At 48.3% G+C, this 25,491-nt stretch overlaps 3 protein-coding genes across 9 annotated transcripts in view; 2 read left to right on the forward strand and 1 right to left on the reverse strand.

The window, feature by feature from the left end:
• LOC141167018 (deoxyhypusine synthase-like) overlaps window positions 1-13,221 on the forward strand; it is a 44,807-nt gene extending 31,586 nt beyond the window's left edge. For 3 of the 6 annotated variants that reach the window (XM_073654306.1, XM_073654307.1, XM_073654309.1), the window contains 9 exons: window positions 7,932-8,141; window positions 8,616-8,729; window positions 8,800-8,921; window positions 8,995-9,091; window positions 9,172-9,258; window positions 9,754-9,859; window positions 10,135-10,238; window positions 10,358-10,483; window positions 12,814-13,221. In XM_073654306.1, the coding sequence (XP_073510407.1) occupies window positions 7,932-8,141; window positions 8,616-8,729; window positions 8,800-8,921; window positions 8,995-9,091; window positions 9,172-9,258; window positions 9,754-9,859; window positions 10,135-10,238; window positions 10,358-10,483; window positions 12,814-12,918 (1,071 nt within the window). In that variant the 3' untranslated portion in view covers window positions 12,919-13,221. Of the gene's footprint in view, window positions 1-6,307; window positions 6,401-6,627; window positions 6,774-7,931; window positions 8,142-8,615; window positions 8,730-8,799; window positions 8,922-8,994; window positions 9,092-9,171; window positions 9,259-9,753; window positions 9,860-10,134; window positions 10,239-10,357; window positions 10,484-12,813 lie in introns of those variants that run through there. The other 3 variants (XM_073654310.1, XM_073654311.1, XM_073654312.1) reach the window with 3 other exon arrangements.
• An 85-nt stretch (window positions 13,222-13,306) lies between these two features.
• WDR83 (WD repeat domain 83) lies at window positions 13,307-21,796 on the reverse strand. Of its 2 annotated transcripts, XM_073654314.1 has the most exons (10): window positions 21,642-21,796; window positions 21,367-21,486; window positions 21,104-21,224; window positions 20,576-20,681; window positions 19,654-19,702; window positions 19,415-19,541; window positions 17,281-17,348; window positions 16,955-17,063; window positions 16,673-16,787; window positions 13,307-13,508 (listed from the first exon to the last, which is right to left on the reverse strand). In XM_073654314.1, the coding sequence occupies exons 2-10, from the start codon at window positions 21,467-21,469 to the stop codon at window positions 13,356-13,358; spliced, it is 951 nt and encodes a 316-aa protein (XP_073510415.1). In that variant the 5' UTR covers window positions 21,470-21,486; window positions 21,642-21,796; the 3' UTR covers window positions 13,307-13,355. The 2 variants fall into 2 exon arrangements, with proteins under 2 accessions (XP_073510415.1, XP_073510416.1); XM_073654315.1 differs by lacking the exon at window positions 21,367-21,486.
• On the forward strand, window positions 21,759-25,360 carry WDR83OS (WD repeat domain 83 opposite strand). The gene is made up of 4 exons (XM_073654316.1): window positions 21,759-21,917; window positions 24,780-24,885; window positions 25,040-25,137; window positions 25,230-25,360. Exons 1-4 carry the CDS (start codon window positions 21,868-21,870, stop codon window positions 25,294-25,296), a joined length of 321 nt encoding a protein of 106 aa, XP_073510417.1. The 5' UTR covers window positions 21,759-21,867; the 3' UTR covers window positions 25,297-25,360.
• Window positions 25,361-25,491: the final 131 nt, after the last annotated feature.

Genomic DNA, 25,491 nt, shown 5'->3' on the forward strand with positions numbered 1-25,491 from the left:
GGCAATTCTTTTATAAACTTTTTTTTTTAAATTAAAGACCAGGAGAAAGATGCGGTTATTTACCAGCCAGCTCTTCTGCCAAACGCCTGCAAATTTCTGTTCCGAATGTTCCCTTCTGTCCGGGAACTTTTTAAAGGGGTTGTCCCTTTTCAACCATCTTTAGTGATTGTAAAAATAAAACTTGCACTGTCCTTGCTCTCCCAGGTTCAGCGTTGCCTCCTACACTGCCCTGGTCTTTGGCTGCAGTGCCGTCGACATTACGTCACCACTGCTGCCGATCATCAAGCAGTGAGCTTAACCACTTGATTGGTCTACATTGGAATATGGCTCAGTGATTAGCTGCAGTGCTGTTGATATGTAGTCACCACTGTTAATCACCAAAGACTGGAGCATTGGAGGATCCCAGGAGGCTGAGAAAAGGGCAGGTTTTTTTTTTTTTACATATCTTAAAGCCTGCGGGATAAATATAGTTGAATGAGTATAAACCCTTCAAGGCTGGAGGATCAGGAATAGATTATTGTGACATTTGTCATCATTACAGCTCTCAGTAAATGCTTCCGATGTGACTAGATTAGCATTCTGCGCTAAAGACGAGTCTTGCCTATAAGCTTTATGGGTCGCTCCGCGGTTTTCAAACACTCCCGTGAAAAAGTTGCTTGTCTGTGACTTCTGGATAAGTTCTAGAAAGAGAAATAATCAGGCTGAGTTATGATATATATCATCCCCCCGGGCCTGTCTCTTGTCATACCACTGACTGTGTGCAATGCAAATTGCCTCACACCTTCGTCTTCCTCCTGCTGCAGATCTGGTATTCCTCATATGACACATCTGTCTAATCACCAGAGCTGTGGTAGCCAGGGTACGTCTCAAGCTGTCAGAGTTTGCATTGGAGCTCTTTAAAGGGTTTGTCCAGTGAAGAAAAGCTATTGCTTTTCCATGGGATCGATGATGGCTTATAAATCGGTGGAAGTCCAACTGCTGGGACCTGCACTGCTCACCAATATGGGGAATTGTTATCCCCGTTAGAATGGGGCTGCAGGGCGCAAGTGCGACCACCGATCCATTCATTCCTCATGGGGCGGCCAAGTGCTGCGCTCGGCTCTTTCTGGCTGCTCCATAGAGTACTAGAGTGGCGTCCTTGCGATCTGCCGCCATGGCGGATACAGGATCTTCTTACCGGGGCCAGTAGTGAGCCTGGTATCCATGTGTGGATTCCAATCTTTGGCAGGTGAAATCACTTGCTGAAAGTACAAAAAATGAAAAAATACCTACACGTTTCGAAAGATACACTTCTTCCTTCATCAGGGTTACTGCCTTACCAACTTCACTCACCTTTCATTTGTTCAATAAGTACTGGTTTATTAATGAGAACAAGTCACTTATTCAGATGATGAAAGGATTCTGGTGATGTAAAGATGTGGAGGGGTTAATGTCACCAACGTTGGGGGTCTAGGGTTGTGCCTCCTTTATTGGTGCAGCTTTTGTTTGTGTAGTGGGGTCTGTATTTATGTGGTTGGAGGGGGGGGTTGGTCTGTATTAGTTTAATATCTGTATTTAGAGAGTCTGTATTCATTTTGAAGATTTGTCTTATTTTAATTCTGGTCCTGAATTGATTAAGCAGGGGGTGGTGTCCTGTAGTGGACACCCCCTTTAAAGTGCTACCTGTTTTTATAGGACAGGTCTCAGGTAGTCGATATGACAATCATTAAAGCTGGTTTCTCATCAGTGTTCGGAAATTGTCCAAAATGCAAATGTGAACCCCACCCTAACAGACCCCAAAAAATTATAGATCCCAGACGAGGTCCCCTAAACTAATGCAAGTGTCTGGATTATTTTCAATATTAGTTTAGGGGGTCTGATATCTATATTTTTTGAGTGTGGTAGGGTGGGATTCACATTTGCATTTTGAACAATTCCTTAACACTGATGTGAACCCATCTGTGATTGTCACGTGGACTATCTGGGACCTGTCCTATAAAAATGGGAATCATTTTTTAAAGGGGTTGTCCACTACAGGACATCCCCAGCTTAATCAATTCAGGACCCAAAATAAAAACAATCTATACTCTCCTCCCACAGCCGCACTGTTCCAGCGATGTCTGCGCTGCTGTTCCTGGAGAGTGATGACTTGTTGGGTCACGTGCCGGCTGCGGCCAGTGATTGGCCACTCATCAGCTGCAGCCTTTACTATTTGATTACAGCGAACATCCTGACAAGTGGTCACTTATTGGCTGCAGCTGTCACGTGACCCAACAAGTCGTCACTCTCCAGGAACATTGACCCCCGACATCGCGGGAGCGGTGCTGCCATCAGAGGAGAGTGTAGCTTGGTAGGATCTTGAATTGAGGAAGCAGAGGGTATCCAGTAGTGGACAACCCTTGTAATAAAACACTTCTGAGTCTTGATGGTGACACTTTTTACAAATTTGGCAAATATAGTGTAAGGGTCATAGCCTTGACCCTTCAAGAATGTTCTCATGAGAATTGTCAATGCAGCAAGTAATAACCAGTTTTTACTGTTTATGCTGCGAGCAAATAAGGGAGTGGTCGGACGTCTGACATTCTGCACAATGTGCACTGACTTCATGGTCTGTCTAAGGTATTGGTGCACAACAGGGGGCCCCCCTCGATCTTTCCTATCTATATTGGTGGCCTCTCTTTTTATACCCCACATTGACAAAAAAAAACCTGCAGTAAAATCTGTGGTTAGCTTGTCATGGCCCATAGCTACCCACACCATGGTGGTGGCCCTGAAGTGCCGCACATCTTGCTGCAAAATGTAATGTAGGCTCGTCCATCTCCCCTACATTACAACCTTATTATTATTAACTGCATTCAGCTCGATCTCAAGCCATGGGGACTTGATGGATGAACGACCTGTAGGAAGATAGATCTTGTATGAGCCTAGATAGGTCCACCAGGGTCTTCTCCGCCGTTATCTTGATTGTATCAAACCATCGGGTTGCTGGTCTTCCTCTTCAACTTGTTCTTTCTATTCTTCCGACCATGATGTCCTTCTCCAGTGATTGCTCTCTTCGTATCATGTGTCCAAAGTAGGCAAGTTGTAGCTTGATGCTCGTTTCCAGTGACACGTCCGGCTTGACTTGTTCTAAAATTGATTTGTTTGTTCTTCTTGCCATGCATGGTACTGATAACATCCATCTCCAGCACCACATTTCAAAGGCACTTGCTCTTCTCTCTTGTTTATCGTCCAGGTTTCGCATCCATATGTTAGTGCAGTAGTACAAACCTCTATCGCGTCCTGCAGGCTGAAGTGGGAAATGCATCTTATACCTTCTGTACGATTCATCACATTCAATGCCCACCAGTCTACCAACAGCCACCATGGCACTCTTCAATGCCAAGCTAACTTTCCTCTCCACCATCTTGGATGATGCAGCACCCCTCCCGTCTCATTTGTATAATTTCTGACCACCCCAATTTAACCTCCGGTCACTTTCCAAAGAAAAACCAACATAAATCTGGAAGCTCGACTATTAATTCCAGACTTCTGCATGCCCTTCTGTGACCCTTACTATATCTGGTCAGTTTCCGACTTTGTCAACCCTTTCTTAGCCATCTCATCTAATCAATCCTAAATGCCCCCTCAAACATCAGTTCAGATACCAGTGCTGCAAAAATATTAAAAGCCTAAGAATGTGACTTTCTTCAATTGGGGGCAAAAAAAGTGCACAAGGATGTGGTGCATGGGGGATCGCAAGCCTCTAACAAACCTTTTTGTAACCTTTCCGAACCAGAACGCCACAGCAAATGGTCAAGGATCTGTGGTCTTCATCTGCTGAAGTGTAGGGACGGCCCTTTTCGCTCCTGGGTCCCTCTTGCTCTGCCACCATAGTGTCCACCCAGAGACTCAACTGAGGCTACCTTTCTCCCCCTCTGTGAAGGGAACAAGAGTTTGCAGGGGGGGCTGAGGACCCTGATCATCGCCCCTTTCCTTTTCTCAATGTAATGAATTAAATTGATTCCTTTCTTTCATTTTGCCCTTCATCCCCTGCCCCATATAAGTCCATTAGTGACTAGTAATTGCTGACTAGTCCTGCACATCTGCTTCAAGGAATTTTAGCCCATTCCTCCCTACAGATCAGCTTCATCTGATATATTGATGGGGTTTCTCCATGAACTGCTCAATTCAGCGCTGGCTGACTCAGACAGAAGAGGGCCACTGTGCAAGAACAATATTTGGGCCCTTTGCAGTCCAATAGTTTATCATAATGCACAATTCAACCTGCTTTGGAAGTAGTTTTGCTCATTTTTACCTCATGGGCCCCTGGTTGCACCAATGATATGTCCGCCCCTGAGGCTTAGGTCCTTCAACAGCATTTCCATAGGATTAAGGTGCTGACTGTGACTCTGCCATTCCAAAACATTTTTGTCATTTTATTATTCTCATTCTTTTGTAAAATGCCTTGTGGCTCTGGGTCGTTGTCTTGCTGCAGGATCCTCGTTCTCTTCAGATTCGGCTCATGGACAGATGTCCTGAGATTTTCCTTTAGAATTTGCTGGTATAATTCAGAATTCATTGTTCCATAGGTGATGACAGCCATTCTAGCCCAGATGCAGCACAGGCTCAAACCGTAATACTACCGCCACAACGTGTCACAAATGATACGAGGTTTTTATGCCGTCATGCAGTGTTTTTCTTTCTCCATATATCATTTAAACCTCAAAAAACTCTCTTTTGGTCTCATCTGTCCCAGTTGCCTTCTGGTTTGTCCAGGTGATCTTTTACCAACTGTAGGTGGGCAGTGATGTTCTTTTAGGAGATCAGTGGCTTTCTCCTTGCCGTCCTGTCATGTACACCATTGTTATTCAGTGTCCTCCTCATGGTAGATTCATGAACATTCACTAATGTGAGAAAAGCCTTTAGTTGCTTAGAAGTTACCTTGGGTTCCTTTGTGACCTTGCAGACTATTACATGCCTTACTTGGGTGATCTTTGTGGGTTCACCCCTCCTGGGGAGGGTAATAATGGTCTTGAATTTCCTCCATTTGTACACATCTGTCAGACTGTGGTGTGCATTAGTCCTAACTCTTTAGAGACGGTTCTGTAACCTTTTCCATTCCTCAGAAACCTCCTTAGTTCGTCCCATGATGCACTTCTACACCCATGTAGTGTGAAGATCAGATTTTGGCTGTGGGCCCACGATGCGTTTTTTTAAGCGTTTCCGCAGCGGCAAAAACGCTGCAGAAACGCTTAAAAAATGCATAGTAGAAGGCCTGCCATGTCCCCCAATGATAATCCGCATGTGCTGTGCAAATGCTGCGGAAATTTCCGCTGCGGATTATCATTGCGGAAAAAAACGCAGCACTACCAATTATTTTGCGGAAGCGCTGCTTTTTCGCCGCCATTGACTTGCATTAGAACGCGCCAATTCCGCAAGACTGCATCTGTACTTGCAGAATTGGCGCGTTCTAATGTGCGGATGGTACCCGGGTGTAGAGGAGAGGAGAGTCTCATCCACACCCAGGTACCATTAAAAAAGCTGTAAAAAGAGAATAAAATAATAAAATAAATGTATACTCACCTTCTGGCGGCCCGCGCTGCGCTCCTCCTTGCTTCCCGGCACTTCGCGATGGAATGAAGGACCTGCGCTGACGTCAGTCATGTGATGGGTCACGCGACGCTGACGTCAGCAGGTCCTTCAGTGTACCGCTGCCGGCAGCCAGGACCGAGCGAAGCAAAACAGCGCGGGCCATTGGAGGGTAAGTATATATTTATTTTTTTACATTCTTTCGGGTCACACTATATAAATCCATGCCGGTTGCATGGATTTATATAGTGTGACCAAGTTGTCAAGCACTTTCCAAGTGATGCTAAAATCGCTTGTCAACCCGCATGCAGAAATGCAAGTGAAGAACGCTTCACATCCGCTTGTCCCTGGCAGGAAAAACGCATGTACAATCCGCATTTCTGCATCGTGGGCACATAGCCTTTAGTGGATTCCTGGTGCTAATAGTGAAAGCAATGCTTGTGTTTTGGTTTCAGTCACGTTTTCTGCTAATGCTAAGGGTTCACATACTTTTGCCACTCACAGACGTGATACTGGATCACTTTCCTGATTTTAAAGGATCACATACTCTAATATTAGTGACTCATCAGTTGTATTTTGTTCTTTCTTTGCTTTTAGGACTTGTGTGAAAATCTTTTAGGTCAGATTTATGCAGAAATATGGAAAATTCTCAGGGGTTCACAAACTTTCAAGCTCCAGTGTAATTAACCATTGCAATTGCTGCGGGTTGTAACATCCACAGCGTCCAGATCTACCCTGTCAGGCTTATGGCTCCTCATAGCAACCACGTGGGGGCAGTCATGGGCTGATGTGTCTGTAATGGCGGATGTGACTCTCCATAGGGATCATGTGGCTCCCTGTGCCATGTGGGGTAAGAGCTGCAGCCGGCATGAAGCACCGGCAGGATGTGCTGCTCCTTACTGCCGGCACCTGGACCCTGCACCCCGCTCTGGGTCCGTGTGTACAGGGCAGAGGTGCAGCAGGAAGCCGCGCCGTACGGCAGTCACACTGCGGCATCGCAACTCGGTTACCCGGCAACGTGCTTTACCCGAGTAAACAAGCCGGAAACCAGGAAAACCACGCCCCTTGTGTTACCCGGCCGGTACAGGGCGTGGTCAGCTGGTCTTCTCCAATCTTACAGCAGAGGTCGCTTTCTAGCTCCGCCCAGTGCCCCGCGGGTCCTCGGCGGTTTCCGTACAGGGGAGGGAGACATGTGAGCCGGCTCAGTGCGATGGACGTAGGTGGTGTGTGTGTATATATACTGTGTGTGTATTGTGTGATTTGATGTGTATATACTGTAGACGTGTGTGATGGGGTATATACTGTATGTGTGATGTGTGTATACATACTGTGTGATGAGTATATATACTCTATACATGTATATGTGATGGGTATATACTGTATACGTGTGGTGTGTATATATTGCATGTTTGGTGGGTATATACTGTATACGTGTGTGATGCGTATATACTGTATGTGTGATGGGTATATACTGTATACATGTGTGATGGGTGTATACGTGTGTGATGGGTATATACTGTATATGTGTGTGATGGGTGTATACGTGTGTGATGGGTATATACTGTATACGTGTGTGATGGGTATATACTGTATATGTGTGTGATGGGTGTATACGTGTGTGATGGGTATATACTGTATACGTGTGTGATGGGTATATACTGTATGTGTGATGGGTATATACTGTATACGTGTGTGATGGGTATATACTGTATACGTGTGTGATGGGTGTATACGTGTGTGATGGGTATATACTGTATACGTGTGTGATGGGTATATACTGTATACGTGTGTGATGGGTATATACTGTATACGTGTGTGATGGGTATATACTGTATGTGTGATGTGTATGTACTGTATACTTGTGATGTGTGTATATATTGCATATTTGGTGGGTATATACTGTATACGTGTGTGATGGGTATATACTGTATACGTGTGTGATGGGTATATACTGTATGTGTGATGGGTATATACTGTATACGTGTGTGATGGGTATATACTGTATACGTGTGTGATGGGTGTATACGTGTGTGATGGGTATATACTGTATACGTGTGTGATGGGTGTATACCTGTGTGATGGGTATATACTGTATACGTGTGTGATGGGTATATACTGTATACGTGTGTGATGGGTATATACTCTATACATGTGTGATGGGTATATACTGTATGTGTGATGTATATACTGTATGTGTGATGGGTATATACTGTATGTGTGGTGGGTTATATACTGTATACGTGTGATGTGTTTACAGCCACAGTCCGTGTCGGAGGACTGATCCCTGAACGCTCCATCGGTAGATTTGTGCAGCGTTCGGCTTTCAGCTCCGGGGTGGAGCATTGTTACCAGACATCACATGTTTTTCCTCGTTCCCCCAGGCGCAGATCACCACCATGGCTGAGGAGCTGCCCAAAGATGCCAAAGGGGCAGTGCTGATGCCCAGCGACTCCCTGCCGGAAGGAACCACCCAGATCCGTGGCTACGATTTCAATCGGGGGGTGAACTTCGAGGCCTTGCTGCAGAGCTACCTGACCACCGGATTTCAGGCCTCGCACTACGGGCAGGCGGTGCGGGAGGTGAACAACATGGTGAGACCCTTGGCAACGCCATTGTAGCAAACCTGTAACTGTGCAAATTTTTGATCCAAACAGGTTTTTACCCTCCAGATGTAGAGAGGAAAGTTCTCATTCAGTGACTGTAAGCGGAGGCCTTAGAAATCCGGAAAAATCTTACAAATCCTGAGGAATTGGAACAATTAGAAACCTTTGCCCTGAGGCTGGAGGAGCCATCTGGACGCAGCTGTAGTTGACGTCTCTGATCTCAGCCATTTAACCCCATAGATGCCGAGCTGTAACCTCTTCCATACAGCGCCTGGTATCTGTGACCAGAGATCAATTCTGCCCTCTCCGATCTCCCGCCGTTCTGTTTCTACTTCCTGGTCCCGCCTCCACACACAGGAAATCCCTTCTCTGCCAATCGGTGGCTGTAGCTGGGCCCCGCCTCCTCCAGTAATTGGCTGGGCAGCGGGCATTTATTAGAATTTTTTATGTTTCTTCCTACAGATTGACACCAAGCTGTCCTCCCCCGGCGGGTGCGTCATCTTACTGGGATACACCTCCAACCTGATCAGCTCGGGGGTCCGGGAGACCATCCGATACCTGGCGGAGCACAAGATGGTGAGCGCATCGATGTGTCAGTATACGAATGCTGCATGTATGTACTTACGACTGTCCGTTATCTGTCCAGGTGGATATTATTGTCACCACCGCTGGCGGGATAGAGGAAGACCTGATCAAATGCCTCGCCCCTACATATCTAGGAGACTTCAGCCTGAAGGGGGTAGAGCTGAGGCCAAAGGGCATCAATAGGTGAGCGGGCGATATACTGGGGCGGAGTCGGGCTCACCCCGCAGTTACTCACCGTGTACCCGATTGCTTACAGGATCGGTAATCTCCTGGTCCCTAATAATAATTACTGTCTGTTCGAGGAATGGATAACGCCGATATTGGACCAGATGGTGCTAGAACAAGACACTGAGGTGAGGGCATGATGGATGCCGGGGCGAGGAGGGATCCTGGACCTGTGAAGTCATCTAATCACAATTCTTCTTCACTGCAGGGGACTAAGTGGACACCGTCCCAGATGATCGCCCGACTAGGAAAAGAAATTAATCACCCCGATTCTGTATATTATTGGGCCCAAAAGGTAAATACCAGAAAGTGGGCACGGGGTGGGGCGAGGGGTGCAATTATGGAACCTGCTGAGTGACAGGGCATGGAGTCTGCTCCTCCCACCACAGGGTGACACAGACAAGAGGAAGGAGCTGTGACATATCTTCAGCTCCTCGCTCTTGTCTGTGATGGGAGGAGCATACTCCATCTTACTTAGCTCCTCTAGCCTCTCTGTTACCCTATGGTGGGAGGAGCAATTAGACATGGAGCCTGCTCCTCCCACCACAGGGTGACACAACGGGAGAAACTTTTTGATATGGACTCTGTTCTTCCCATCACTTGGTGACAGTCATGTGGGAGGAGCTATGTGATAAGGACTCTATCCTTCCCGTCAGGTGGGAGGAGCTCTTTTGTAAGGACTCTTTTCTTCCTGTCATGTGGGAGGAGCTATGTGATAAGTACTCTACTTCCTGTCATGTGGGAGGAGCTCTGTCCCTCCTATCTAATGATGACTTTCTCCCTCTAACAGAACAATATTCCGGTGTACAGCCCGGCCCTCACAGACGGATCACTGGGGGACATGTTGTATTTTCACTCCTACAAGAACCCTGGTCTGAAGTTGGACATTGTTGAAGGTGACATTCCTGATCTTCTCATTAGTGACCTCACTTATACGCTTGAGTGTGCCATCACGGGTGGCAAGATCTGCCCTGGCACTGCCCAGCTCACCCATCAGCAGATCAGGAGCTGTTTATGGCAGCCTGCATTCTGTGTATGGGGGGCAGACACAGGGAATACATCATTCCCTCTCCTGCTCGCAGTACCTGGGGGGTTGTCGCACCTCTCGCCCTTTGTATTGATATTATCGCTATATATGACGGTAAGAATCATTGCTCCTGTCGTTTCTCAGACATTCGGCGGCTGAATTCTTCGGTGGTTTTTGCTAAGAAGACGGGAATGATAATTCTTGGAGGAGGACTGGTGAAGCATCACATCTGCAATGCCAACCTCATGGTACGTGAAGCCTGACGCCCATGACAGAGGGAGACCATAGAGACGAGCATGTGATCCCGAGAGCTTATTCCCCTCGCAGAGCGGCTCTTCATCATCCCTGATGCTTTTTCCTTCTGCAGAGAAATGGCGCAGACTATGCGGTTTATGTGAACACGGCACAGGAATTTGATGGATCGGACGCTGGAGCCAGACCAGATGAGGCCGTGTCCTGGGGAAAGATCCGCATGGATGCTAATCCAGTCAAGGTAAGGAAGTGTCGCAATATGTCTCCTGACCCCAAAATAAAACACTCGCGTGTGTGCAGTAATCCTTCTGTATATAACTATTATAATACTGTTCCTGTATACAACAATATAACTATTATAATACTGCTCCCCCCTCCCCCTGTGTACAATAATATCCCAGCTATACTACTGTCCCCCGTGTACCGTACAACAGCTATACTACTGCCCCCCCATGAACCAGTGTACAACCTCTATAATACTGCCCCCCCCATGTACAAGAATACGACTGCTATACTACTGCCCCCCCCCATGAACCAGTGTACAACCTCTATAATACTGCCCCCCCATGTACAAGAATACGACTGCGATACTACTGCCCCCCCTGTGTACAAGAATACGACTGCTATACTACTGCCCCCCCGTGAACCAGTGTACAACCTCTATAGTACTGCCCCCCCTGTGTACAAGAATACGACTGCGATACTACTGCCCCCCCTGTGTACAAGAATATGACTGCTATACTACAGCCCCGTGTACAAGAATACGACTGCTATAATGCTGCCCACCCCGTGTACAAGAATACGACTGCTATACTACTGCCCCCCCATGTACAAGAATACTACTGCCCCCATGTACAAGAATACGACTACTATACTACTGCCCACCGTGTACAAGAATACGACTGCTATACTACTGCCCACCGTGTACAAGAATACGACTGCTATACTACTGCCCCCGTGTACAAGAATACGACAGCTATACTACTGCCCCGTGTACAAGAATACGACTGCTATACTGCCCCCGTGTACAAGAATACTACTGCCCCCCCATGTACAAGAATACTACTGCCCCCCATGTACAAGAATACGACTGCTATACTACTGCCCCGTGTACAAGAATATGACTACTATACTACTGCCCCCCCCGTGTACAAGAATACGACTACTATACTACTGCCCCCCCGTGTACAAGAATACGACTACTATACTACTGCCCCCCCGTGTACAAGAATACGACTGCTATACTACTGCCCCGTGTACAAGAATATGACTACTATACTACTGCCCCCCCGTGTACAAGAATACGACTACTATACTACTGCCCCCCCGTGTACAAGAATACGACAGCTATACTACTGCCCCCCCCCCGTGTACAAGAATACGACTGCTATACTACTGCCCCGTGTACAAGAATACGACAGCTATACTACTGCCCCGTGTACAAGAATACGACAGCTATACTACTGCCCCGTGTACAAGAATACGACTGCTATACTACTGCCCCCGTGTACAAGAATACGACTGCTATACTGCCCCCCCATGTACAAGAATACTACTGCCCCCCCATGTACAAGAATACTACTGCCCCCCATGTACAAGAATACTACTGCCCCCCATGTACAAGAATACGACTGCTATACTACTGCCCCGTGTACAAGAATATGACTACTATACTACTGCCCCCCCGTGTACAAGAATACGACTGCTATACTACTGCCCCCCCGTGTACAAGAATACGACTGCTATACTACTGCCCCCCCCCGTGTACAAGAATACGACTGCTATACTACTGCCCCCCCCCGTGTACAAGAATACGACTGCTATACTACTGCCCCCCCCCCCCCGTGTACAAGAATACGATTGCTATACTACTGCCTCCCCCCGTGTACAAGAATACGACTGCTATACTACTGCCCCCGTGTACAAGAATGACTGCTATACTACTGCCCCCGTGTACAAGAATGACTGCTATACTACTGCCCCCGTGTACAAGAATACTACTGCCCCCCATGTACAAGAATACGACTGCTATACTACTGCCCCATGTACAAGAATATAACTACTATAATACTGCCCCCCCGTGTACAAGAATACGACAACTATACTACTGCCCCCCCCGTGTACAAGAATACGTCTGCTATAACACTACCTCACAAAAAAGTAAATTTGTAGAAAAGCCTCACTGTGTAGTAGATAAAGCAGCAGCTCCCGAATTATTTTCCTTGGATCCTATACCGTCGACCGGTAGAATCAGAGAGAGAAAAAAACAAAAGGACCCGGGCAGTGCAAAATATTTAGAAAGTTCTTGTCTTTATTCCATCTTATATAGGGATATCTATACATAGGAAATAGATTAGAACAGACTAATCTTTTTCATATGTATGGATATCCCTATATCTATCCTAAATATTTTGGACTGCATGGCTCCTTTTTTCTTCTATAACACTACCTTGTTATTAATGATAATAGCGCCTCCGCACTATACTGCCCCTCGTGGACGAGTTGATGAACATTAACTTGTTTACGGATTTCGTCTATAGGCAGTATGACGCCTTCCCGTTTCCTCCACAGGTCTACGCTGATGCCACCCTGGTCTTCCCGTTGCTTGTAGCCCAGACATTTGCGCAGAGACACGCGGATTTATCCACCCGGGAGAAGGAGAAGGAGCAGGACTGATGATGTGCGGACCGATGTCCGTCAGGGTTTGCACGCTGCATGCTGCTCCTGGCTGTCAGTCTGTACTGAGCTTCCATCCCAGGCGGCCTCCGCACAGGAGCGTGGTAGAGGTGACCCAGGCGTGAGATTAGAGCATGTGACGGTGTGCCGATACACCACGCTGGGTCTACACAGCACTATACCGGTGTAGGAAAGCGCTCGGCCAGCCAAAGCTCCCGCTCTGCGGTGCATGGGAGTAGTAGTCCTAGAATGTGATGGGCGGGTCGCTAGTGATACACATAATGCTCTGCCCTGAACTGTAAACCAAGTAATGTTATTATGTATTTAAGTCGTTCTAGGTGGGGGAGGGGAAGGAAGTCGGGGTAATGGGCGTGGAAATAATAAAGGATTGTTTCCAAAATGTCAGACTTTATTTGTGATATTAAATTAAAACAAAGTCACTGTGATCCGCTGCCACCGTCCTCCGCAGGCTCACCCCTCCAAACCTGGACTTCACCCTCACTGGCGGTCAGCAGGCACGGTTCAGTGGGATGATATGAGAGCGACTGTACAACTCCTTTACTGACCGGGAGCCTGAGTGTGAGGGATCCCTGCAGGACAGAAGAGGGAAGGCGGGTGATGGAATACTGCCCCCTATGTACAAGAATATAACTGCTATAATACTGCCCCTATATACAAGAATATAACTACTGTAATACTGCCCCCTATGTACAAGAATATAACTACTGTAATACTGCCCCCTATGTACAAGAATATAACTACTATAATACTGCTCCCTATGTAGAAGAATATATCTACTATAATACTGCCTCCTATGTACAAGAATATAACTACTATAATACTGCCCCCTATGTACAAGAATATAACTACTATAATACTGCCCCCTATGTACAAGAATATAACTACTATAATACTGCTCCTATGTACAAGAATATAACTACTATAATACTGCCTCCTATGTACAAGAATATAACCACTATAATACTGCTCCCTATATACAGGAATATAACTACTATAATACTGCTCCCTATATACAGGAATATAACTACTATAATACTGCCCCCTATGTACAAGAATATAACTACTATAATACTGCCCCCTATGTACAAGAATATAACTACTATAATACTGCTCCTATGTACAAGAATATAACTACTATAATACTGCCTCCTATGTACAAGAATATAACTACTATAATACTGCCTCCTATGTACAAGAATATAACTACTATAATACTGCCCCTATGTACAAGAATATAACTACTATAATACTGCCCCTATGTACAAGAATATAACTACTAGAATACTGCCCCCTATGTACAAGAATATAACTACTAGAATACTGCCCCCTATGTACAAGAATATAACTACTATAATACTGCCCCCTATGTACAAGAATATAACTACTATAATACTGCCCCCTATGTACAAGAATATAACTACTATAATACTGCCCCCTATGTACAAGAATATAACTACTATAATACTGCCTCCTATGTACAAGAATATAACTACTATAATACTGCCCCCTATGTACAAGAATATAACTACTGTAATACTGCCCCCTATGTACAAGAATATAACTACTGTAATACTGCCTCCTATGTACAAGAATATAACTACTATAATACTGCTCCCTATATACAGGAATATAACTACTATAATACTGCTCCCTATATACAGGAATATAACTACTATAATACTGCCCCCTATGTACAAGAATATAACTACTATAATACTGCTCCCTATGTACAAGAATATAACTACTATAATACTGCTCCCTATGTACAAGAATATAACTACTATAATACTGCTCCTATATACAAGAATATAAGTACTATAATACTGCTCCTATATACAAGAATATAACTACTATAATACTGCTCCCTATGTAGAAGAATATAACTACTATAATACTGCCTCCTATGTACAAGAATATAACTACTGTAATACTGCCCCCTATGTACAAGAATATAACTACTGTAATACTGCCCCCTATGTACAAGAATATAACTACTGTAATACTGCCCCCTATGTACAAGAATATAACTACTGTAATACTGCCTCCTATGTACAAGAATATAACTACTATAATACTGCTCCCTATATACAGGAATATAACTACTATAATACTGCTCCCTATATACAGGAATATAACTACTATAATACTGCCCCCTATGTACAAGAATATAACTACTATAATACTGCTCCCTATGTACAAGAATATAACTACTATAATACTGCTCCTATATACAAGAATATAACTACTATAATACTGCGCCTATATACAAGAATATAACTACTATAATACTGCCTCCTATGTACAAGAATATAACTACTATAATACTGCCTCCTATGTACAAGAATATAACTACTATAATACTGCCCCTATGTACAAGAATATAACTACTATAATACTGCCCCCTATGTACAAGAATATAACTACTATAATACTGCCCCTATGTACAAGAATATAACTACTATAATACTGCTCCCTATATACAGGAATATAACTACTATAATACTGCTCCCTATATACAGGAATATAACTACTATAATACTGCCCCCTATGTACAAGAATATAACTACTATAATACTGCTCCCTATGTACAAGAATATAACTACTATAATACTGCTCCTATATACAAGTATATAACTATTATAATACTGCCCCTATATACAAGAATATAACTACTGTAATACTGCCCCCTATGTACAAGAATATAACTACTGTAATACTGCCCCCTATGTACAAGAATATAACTACTATAATACTGCTCCCTATGTAGAAGAATATAACTACTATAATACTGCCTCCTATGTACAAGAATATAACTACTATAATACTGCCTCCTATGTACAAGAATATAACTACTATAATAATGCCCCCTATGTACAGGAATATAACTACTATAATACTGCCCCCTATGTACAAGAATATAACTACTATAATACTGCCCCCTATGTACAAGAATATAACTACTATAATACTGCCCCCTATGTACAAGAATATAACTACTATAATACTGCCCCCTATGTACAAGAATATAACTACTGTAATACTGCCCCCTATGTACAAGAATATAACTACTGTAATACTGCCCCCTATGTACAAGAATATAACTACTATAATACTGCTCCCTATGTAGAAGAATATAACTACTATAATACTGCCTCCTATGTACAAGAATATAACTACTATAATACTGCCTCCTATGTACAAGAATATAACTACTATAATAATGCCCCCTATGTACAGGAATATAACTACTATAATACTGCCCCCTATGTACAAGAATATAACTACTATAATACTGCCCCCTATGTACAAGAATATATCTCCTATAATACTGCCCCTATGTACAAGAATATAACTACTATAATACTGCCCCCTATGTACAAGAATATAACTACTATAATACTGCCTCCTATGTACAAGAATATAACTACTATAATACTGCCCCCTATTATGTCATCATCTACCATTGGAGGTATAGGTTCGGAGTTATACCCTGCAGATGCGATATGTATGGGGTCTCGCTATCTGCCTAACTTTAACACTGGAGTGGGCCACAGCCCATTTTAAAAGGTAAAGGTTCATTATGAAGAGGGAGGACAGAGCAGCGGTCGGAGCTTCTGAGACTTCAACAAGGTCTCATCCATGGAGTGGTCTCTCGCTTAGAAACCTCGACTGGTTTAAGGTTTCAAGCAGCGGCCACATGTAATCCTGAAGATTGAGCTACGCGAGTCCTCACCTCCACCAGGTCCCAGAAGCAGACGGTGCCGTCCTCGGAGCAGCTCACCACATGCGTGTCCTTCTCACTGAGGCAGCTGTCCAGTTTATAGCTAGAGTTCTTGTGTCCAGAGTACCTGGTGAAGAACAGAGGACGCATGGTTACAGGGCAAACGGTAATACTTGTAATAACTACTGCCGACCACTAGGTGTCACAAACTCACTCCCCAGCTCCTTACAAATAATTTTGTGGCGGCAGTGTGGGGGCGAGGGCGGCACTGGGGTTGGAGCACATTTTACTCACTCTCCGAGCAGTTCTCCTGTGTCCTTATCCAGGAGGCGGAGGCAGGAATCCAGGGAGGAGGCCAAGAGACACTGCGAGTCCTGACTGAAACTCACACACGTAATGGGGTCTATGGGAAAGTAACAACATTAACCGGTCACTATAGGGTAATGCTGGCCTAGTAATCCCCTCCTGGCCCAGTGAGCTCCTGTGTATGAGGCGTCTGCTCTGTAATCGCACTGTCCGCTGCTTTGCCTTCTCCCTCAGGACATCAGCTGCTAGTAGGAGGCATAAAACATGGCTGCACACTGCTGTCAGGTGCCGAGGAAAATTAACAGAGAACTTACTGCCAACGTAATCCGCACACATCTCGCCCGCCCGCAGGTCATAACGGCGTAGATTCCCATCCACAGACCTAGAGCCAAGGAGGAGAAGTCACAGTGATGAGTGATCCTCCCACTATAGGGTGACACAGGAGCAACGTTCCCGCCCTCTCCTCCCACTATAGGGTGACACAGGAGCAACGTCCCCGCCTGCTCCTCCCACTATAGGGTGACACAGGAGCAACGTCCCCGCCTGCTCCTCCCACTACAGGGTGACACAGGAGCAACGTCCCCGCCTGCTCCTCCCACTACAGGGTGACACAGGAGCAACGTCCCCGCCCTCTCCTCCCACTATAGGGTGACACAGGAGCAACGTCCCCGCCTGCTCCTCCCACTACAGGGTGACACAGGAGCAACGTCCCCGCCCTCTCCTCCCACTATAGGGTGACACAGGAGCAACGTCCCCGCCTGCTCCTCCCACTATAGGGTGACACAGGAGCAACGTCCCCGCCTGCTCCTCCCACTATAGGGTGACACAGGAGCAACGTCCCCGCCTGCTCCTCCCACTACAGGGTGACACAGGAGCAACGTCCCCGCCCTCTCCTCCCACTATAGGGTGACACAGGAGCAACGTCCCCGCCTGCTCCTCCCACTATAGGGTGACACAGGAGCAACGTCCCCGCCTGCTCCTCCCACTACAGGGTGACACAGGAGCAACGTCCCCGCCTGCTCCTCCCACTACAGGGTGACACAGGAGCAACGTCCCCGCCCTCTCCTCCCACTATAGGGTGACACAGGAGCAACGTCCCCGCCTGCTCCTCCCACTACAGGGTGACACAGGAGCAACGTCCCCGCCCTCTCCTCCCACTATAGGGTGACACAGGAGCAACGTCCCCGCCTGCTCCTCCCACTATAGGGTGACACAGGAGCAACGTCCCCGCCTGCTCCTCCCACTATAGGGTGACACAGGAGCAACGTCCCCGCCTGCTCCTCCCACTACAGGGTGACACAGGAGCAACGTCCCCGCCCTCTCCTCCCACTATAGGGTGACACAGGAGCAACGTCCCCGCCTGCTCCTCCCACTATAGGGTGACACAGGAGCAACGTCCCCGCCTGCTCCTCCCACTACAGGGTGACACAGGAGCAACGTCCCCGCCTGCTCCTCCCACTACAGGGTGACACAGGAGCAACGTCCCCGCCTGCTCCTCCCACTACAGGGTGACACAAGAGCAACGTCCCCGCCTGCTCCTCCCACTACAGGGTGACACAAGAGCAACATCCCCGCCCTCTCCTCCCACTACGGGGTGACACAGGAGCAACGTCCCCGCCCGCTCCTCTCACTACGGGGTGACACAGGAGCAACGTCCCCGCCCTCTCCTCCCACTACGGGGTGACACAGGAGCAACGTCCCCGTCCGCTCCTCTCACTACGGGGTGACACAGAAGCAACGTCCCCGCCTGCTCCTCCCACTACGGGGTAACACAGTAGCAACATCCCCGCCTGCTCCTCCCACTACGGGGGTGACACAGGAGCAAAGTCCCCGCCCTCTCCTCCCACTACGGGGTGACACAGGAGCAACATCCCCGCCCTCTCCTCCCACTACGGGGTGACACAGGAGCAACATCCCCGCCCTCTCCTCCCACTACGGGGTGACACAGGAGCAACATCCCCGCCCTCTCCTCCCACTACGGGGTGACACAGTAGCAACATCCCCGCCCTCTCCTCCCACTACGGGGTGACACAGTAGCAACATCCCCGCCCTCTCCTCCCACTACGGGGTGACACAGTAGCAACATCCCCGCCTGCTCCTCCCACTACAGGGTGACACAGGAGCAACGTCCCCGCCCTCTCCTCCCACTACGGAGTGACACAGGAGCAACGTCCCCGCCCGCTCCTCTCACTACGGGGTGACACAGGAGTAACGTCCCCGTCTGCTCCTCCCACTACGGGGTGACACAGGAGTAACGTCCCCGCCCGCTCCTCCCACTACGGGGTGACACAGAAGCAAAATCCCCGCCCGCTCCTCCCACTACGGGGTGACACAGGAGCAACGTCCTTGTCTGCTCCTCCCACTACGGGGTGACACAGGAGCAACGTCCCCGTCTGCTGCTCCCAACACAGGATGACAGACATAAGGAAGCAGAATAATGAGACAGACCCGGCCAGGATCTCGTGGTCGGACACTTTGATGCTGGAGATCCCGTCTTTGGCTTCATCCAGGATCTGTATGGCCTCCGGTCTGCGGGAGCGACAGTCCCAGCACCTGATAGAAGAATCTATAGATCCTGAGAGATCAGAAAAAAAGTGACACTCAGCGCTCAGGAGGACGACCGCCAGATCACTGCATGTTCAGGGGCGTCTGCAGAACATCACACAAGCAAGGGAAAAGGACGTTACCTGACATGATCACAGTGGACTCCTCATTAAACGCCACGCAGTTCACTTTCTGCAGAGAGACGCAGAAGCACGTCAGACGGTGAGACCGCCAATGTCCCCACACCATTCTATCACCACAAATCATGTGTGGGGGCGGCAAGTTACACTCAAAGTGATAGCCTACCCCGAAAAGGACATGTAGCAGCTGCCCTGTGTACAGGGGGAGATGCGCCGCCATCAGCTGATCGCTGCCGTGTGTACAGGGGGAGATGCGCCGCCATCAGCTGATCGCTGCCGTGTGTACAGGGGGAGATGCGCCGCCATCAGCTGATCGCTGCCGTGTGTACAGGGGGAGATGCGCCGCCATCAGCTGATCGCTGCCGTGTGTACAGGGGGAGATGCGCCGCCATCAGCTGATCGCTGCCGTGTGTACAGGGGGAGATGCGCCGCCATCAGCTGATCGCTGCCGTGTGTACAGGGGGAGATGCGCCGCCATCAGCTGATCGCTGCCGTGTGTACAGGGGGAGATGCGCCGCCATCAGCTGATCGCTGCCGTGTGTACAGGGGGAGATGCGCCGCCATCAGCTGATCGCTGCCGTGTGTACAGAAGGAGATGTGCCGCCATCAGCTGATCGCTGCCGTGTTTACACAGAAAGTAAAGGCAGAACTCGTAAGTAGGATGGATCCGTGGATGTGGCTCCGCAGCGACACTACAATTTCTAGAAACATATTCCTGGATTTAGCTTTGTGTCGCTGCAGTCTATATTTGGGGACGATTCCTTTAGTACCAGTGACAAATGTGGACCAATCGGCCATACCAGCCAAAGTTTTTAGAAAAGTAATAGCAGTGTCCTGATTGGTTGCCCGGGATGACTACTCCCCTTCCATTGAATCCAATCATTTACCGGCTCGTACTACATCAGTAATGGTAAGCGCCGCTCACCCCTGCGTGTCCTCGAAACTTCCGAACAACCTGACCTTGCGCCACATCCCACAGGACGACGGTTTTGTCTGAGCTGCAGGAACAGATCTGGCTGTTGTCACAAGACCTGAAAGAGACGTAAAATGAGAACTCTCCCCCAAAAAAACCCACACCGGGGACCCCGCTCATCCAATCAATGAGAGTGTAATACGGCTTCTCTCCAGGAGAGGGCAATCAGTGCTGCCACCATCAGATGACTGTGGGGTTCATAGTGGACCCCCTGTAATCACTGGGGAATCCAGAAACCTGGAGAACCCTGAATACAAATGTATCAGACTCTCCCATCTTATGTAGGCAGGAATGATTCTGTCACCGAACAGCAAAGAGGTAAGAAACTCCTACAGATCATATCCTGTGGCTCATTATATGGGGGAGCCCTGGGTCCAGGCAGTGGGATCCAGAGGTGGGGATCTTACTGATCACAGAATGGATCCACTGTTTACCCTCACACCGACCCCGGCCATAAGACCTGTAATGACGGACGGTTACCCTGCCGCGTCCAGCACCTCGTATCCGTGCCCGGAGTACGTCTTCAGCAGGGTGCCCTTGTGCGGATTCCACAGCTTCAGAGACTTGTCACTGCCACACGTCATACAGTAATTACCGTCCACTGCCAACCGCAAGGAGAGAAGGGTCACAGGGAGGCACACAGCCAACAGGGAGGAGCTAGGTGACAGTCTGCTCCTCCCACCACAGGATCACAGTCAGGAGGGAGGAGCTATGTGAAGGGGTTGTCGGGGGGGGGTTCTCACCGTTGTAGCGTACGGCCCGCACCGCCCCCTGGGCACACAGCAGCCTGCGGTGCAGATATCGGGGCAGCTCCGGGGGTCTCGGTTTGGGGGCTGGGAAGGACATGGCCCCTCCTGTAAATACTGCAGGATACAGAAGTGACAGGATCACACACAGCTGGGGCCATTGTACAGGGACAGGGCCCAGCGTGGGGCAGAATTACCATCTAGGACTATGGAGAAGGTGACCGTACTGAAGACCATTCTGGCCTTGCTGGGACTTCTAGTCCGTCGCTCACCTTCATTCAGAGTCTCTGGGAGCAGAAGAGGATTCTGGGTCTTGTATTTCGCGCAGCAGTGAACCGATCACGTGACGCTATGCGCGCGCCGGTGTACACAAGGCCACGTGGTTCGGAAGCACTTCCGGTTCACCTGGACTATTTTCTTTTACTTCCGGTCCCTGTGCCGGAAGTTCCCTGATTAGCCGCAGATTTGTCTTACTACACGGAAAGGAAGGGAGAAAACATGACCGGGAATATCGGGAGCGACCCCAGGAGACCGGCCAAGGTGCAGAGGTGAGGGGGCTGCGGAGATACTGCCTCAGAATGGAGACGGAGGGGTTAATGTCAGAGCCATAGTGATTAATGGTGCACAGTCAGATGCAAGACGCTGATTGGCTCCAGTGATCACGTGGCACTTCTCCCCTGTGGATGGTACCAGAGGACAGTATGGCGAAATGTTGCAGCTTTAAGTTTTTTCTTTTTGTGGCCGTCACTACGTGACCAATAGAATTACATTTTAATTTAATGCACGTCCCCTTTAAGCCGGGACCTGTCCTGCACATTGAGGCTGCAGAGTGTTAGATACTCAGTATACTACTTAAAGGGTTAATTCTACAAGTAGAAATGATGCCCTATCCAATGTATAGAGGATAGCCCCCTGGGACCCCACGATCTGCGCTGTGCACATGGGGCGGACGTGATCATACTCGCTTTCTGCTGCATTCATTATCTGTGTGACTGCTGGGATGGCCGCACTCTGCTTCTCTGCAGCCCCTATGGATGATGAATGGGGCAGATGCCGAGCATGAGCAGAGCCACCCCACTGTGCGGGGCCCCGATCCCGGGGTAGCCGGGTCCACCCCGCTGTGCGGAGCCCCGATCCCGGGGTAGCCGGGTCCACCCCGCTGTGCGGAGCCCCGATCCCGGGGTCGCCGGGTCCACCCCGCTGTGCGGAGCCCCGATCCCGGGGTCGCCGGGTCCACCCCGCTGTGCGGAGCCCCGATCCCTGGGTCGCCGGGTCCACCCCGCTGTGCGGAGCCCCGATCCCTGGGTCGCCGGGTCCACCCCGCTGTGCGGAGCCCCGATCCCTGGGTCGCCGGGTGCGCACAGATATCTGCTCTACTTTGGATGGGAAATCATTTTTAATTCTAGGAATTCATAGTTATGGTTGAACGTAGATCTTATCCAATCTTGTTCATCCTATAACCCTTTTTATTTCTATTACCTGCCCGCCTTGGCCATGTGCCACCACTTAGCAGTCTCACTGTACAAGAAGGATCTTGGCTTAAAAGGAATGTCCATTTCCACTTAATCCATAAAAGTGCCAGGTTAGCGCAAGAAATACGAAAACCTATAGAAGATTAGACCCCTAAAATTTAACTTTTAATAAATTATCTAAAAAGGACTAAACAATCCACAATAGGCAAAACAAAAAAAATGCAAAATGTAGTATTAGGGAATATCCAAATTAGGTTCCACACCGACCAGGAGAGAGTACAGGCTAAACCTGTCCCTACTTTATCCCTAATGTCCCTTCCTGGCAGCGGAGGTTGGCACCCTAATTTGTGCTGCGGGGGGGGGGGGGGGGGTTGTGCCTGGGGGTTTTTTGCTCTCACGGCCAGGTACAGAGAACCCTCTGATATTGGCCATTAAACCCCATGATTGATGTGTTTCATAGTTCCTAACCACTGCAGCCGATCACAGGAGGGATCCAGGAGAGGCCTGTAGATGAGTATGACAAAGATTAGTATTTTCAGAGACTCCAAGCAACATTGAACTTAGCTAGGATATCCCTTTAAGCCTGTTAAAGGCCCTTGTACACATTGGAGCAAGGTCCGAGGAATTCTTCCGAACCATCCGACCATCTGATGTGTTTGGGGCTTCCCCGATGATGGGGTGAGGGGGATGGATTGGGCATGCTGAAGATCTGTCCCATTCGTTTGCTCTCAGAGGAGATAAGTGGCCATCAGAGATACCGACAGCCGCTGACTCTCTTGCCCTCGTTGATGCGCGGCTGAGGCCATTATGGGTATATATGGAGGGATTGCCCTGCGGTGACTCTTATTGGGGGTTTATGGGCTCCTTTAGTGTTACGCTAATGACGCCGGCATCGTAGTGACACAGTGTGTACAGGAGTTTGTTCCATGAGACGGATAAAATATTGATGTAAAAAAAATGTATACCGGTAATTTGCAATAAAAATGATTATTATATGATACATTACATCCTATGTGTAAGTCGGCTCCCCTGAAGCCTGCACTGCACCTTGTAGACCCCCGGCAGACCCCTGCACAGGTTGCCTGTCCCCCGAGTGCCGTAGTGGCAGCAGGCTGTGAATCTGTGAGTACAGCTGGGATAGGTCTATGCACCGGGGGAGCGGTGCTCTGTACAGAGCTCTGCCGCTACCTTACTCAGTGTGAGGATCCAGGCTCCATCCTGGTATAATTGCCCCTTTAATCTATAGGATCTTCTTTTCCAGGGACACATAATCCGGGGCTGCAGGGCGATCCTGCTCTTCCGGGAACAGGGTGACACGTGTATTCCAGCTAAGCCTCCGCACGGCCGAGCATCGTGACTTCATGGCCTTGGAGTCATCGGACCGATGATCCCGGCGCGGGTTTATCTCTTTATTCCACGTTGCTTTTCCATAGTCCGAAACTGAAGGCTGCAATATAATATGTCTAACGCCCATCTGCTCTGCAGGGAAACACAATCTATTGCTCTCTGTTATCAGCCATCTCCAGCAGGGGCGAGGATGACAGAAAGTTCTAGTGTCACCGATCTGCAGCCCCGAGACCCTCAGCACCTTCTAGTCCAAATACCCCAGTATATAAGATGGGAGACCCCGTTCTACGTATCTGTGCTGCATGTTAGGGTCTCGTCTAGTTTCTGTCTTTCCTACATAGGCGGCCATGTTTCATAGATATCATATGACACATAGCAGCCAGGATTTTCTAATCCTAGGATTCATTCTTCCAAAACAGCGCCCCCTCTGTCCACTGGTCAGATATGGTATTGCAGCTCAGCTCTAAAAACATACCAGAAGCCGACAATTGTGGTGCTGATAATAGAAGAAAGCGGCCATGTTTTTCTAACTCTGGACATCCCAGTGATGGTGAGCGTTACATGAATAATCACCTTTTATGTCTGATTTAGGTATAAACCCCCCACATCGGAGAACTCACCCACACTGGACGACCCGACCCCAGACTACATGAACCTGCTGGGGATGATCTTCAGTATGTGCGGCCTGATGCTGAAGGTGAGTGTCACCTATAGGTGTGTGGACATACGGGGCCATGACCTCTGCTTATATAGGATATAAAAGACTACAACTCTCAACATGTCTTGACAGCGGGAAGTGCTGGGAGTTGTAGTTTTATAAGCAATGTCTATATACATATGATGTCTTGCAGCTGAAGTGGTGTGCCTGGATCGCCGTCTATTGCTCCTTCATCAGCTTCGCCAATTCCCGCAGCTCCGAGGACACCAAGCAGATGATGAGCAGCTTCATGTAAGTGGGGGAGGGGGTCATCGCATACATTATTGTGCCCCCCATGATGAAGTCGCACTTCCCCTTTAATTATTCTCTCTCTGTCCTCGCAGGTTATCCATCTCCGCTGTCGTCATGTCTTATCTACAGAACCCGCAACCCATGTCTCCTCCGTGGTGACAGCTGCTCCGGCGTCTCGTTACTGTCTGTTTATAGAAAAAATAAAGGCTGATGTCGCACTGTGTGTACAGAGTCTTATTTTACCTGCAGGATCCTGGCTGATGCCCCCCCCCCCCCTGGCGGCGAGAAGCGGCACTTCTGTGCAGGGTGAGATCTGTCGCCACGGGGAGGTGTACTCTTTTATCCCTTTCCCAC

Source organism: Phyllobates terribilis, unplaced genomic scaffold (assembly GCF_046119375.1).
Source record: "Phyllobates terribilis strain yellow unplaced genomic scaffold, ASM4611937v1 Scaffold_11__3_contigs__length_659146591, whole genome shotgun sequence".
NCBI classification, from domain to species: Eukaryota; Metazoa; Chordata; class Amphibia; order Anura; family Dendrobatidae; genus Phyllobates; species Phyllobates terribilis.

Coding starts and splice junctions, on each gene's coding strand:
- WDR83 (XM_073654314.1), bottom strand. CDS start 21,469: ATGTCCTTCCCAGCCCCCAAACCGAGACCCCCGGAGCTGCCCCGATAT. Junction 16,788..16,954: donor ACAGGAGAACTGCTCGGAGA/GTGAGTAAAATG, acceptor GTTCTTCACCAG/GTACTCTGGACACAAGAACT. Junction 13,509..16,672: donor GCTTCTGGGACCTGGTGGAG/GTGAGGACTCGC, acceptor TCTGTCCTGCAG/GGATCCCTCACACTCAGGCT.
- WDR83OS (XM_073654316.1), top strand. CDS start 21,868: ATGACCGGGAATATCGGGAGCGACCCCAGGAGACCGGCCAAGGTGCAG. Junction 21,918..24,779: donor AGACCGGCCAAGGTGCAGAG/GTGAGGGGGCTG, acceptor TGTCTGATTTAG/GTATAAACCCCCCACATCGG. Junction 24,886..25,039: donor TGTGCGGCCTGATGCTGAAG/GTGAGTGTCACC, acceptor GATGTCTTGCAG/CTGAAGTGGTGTGCCTGGAT.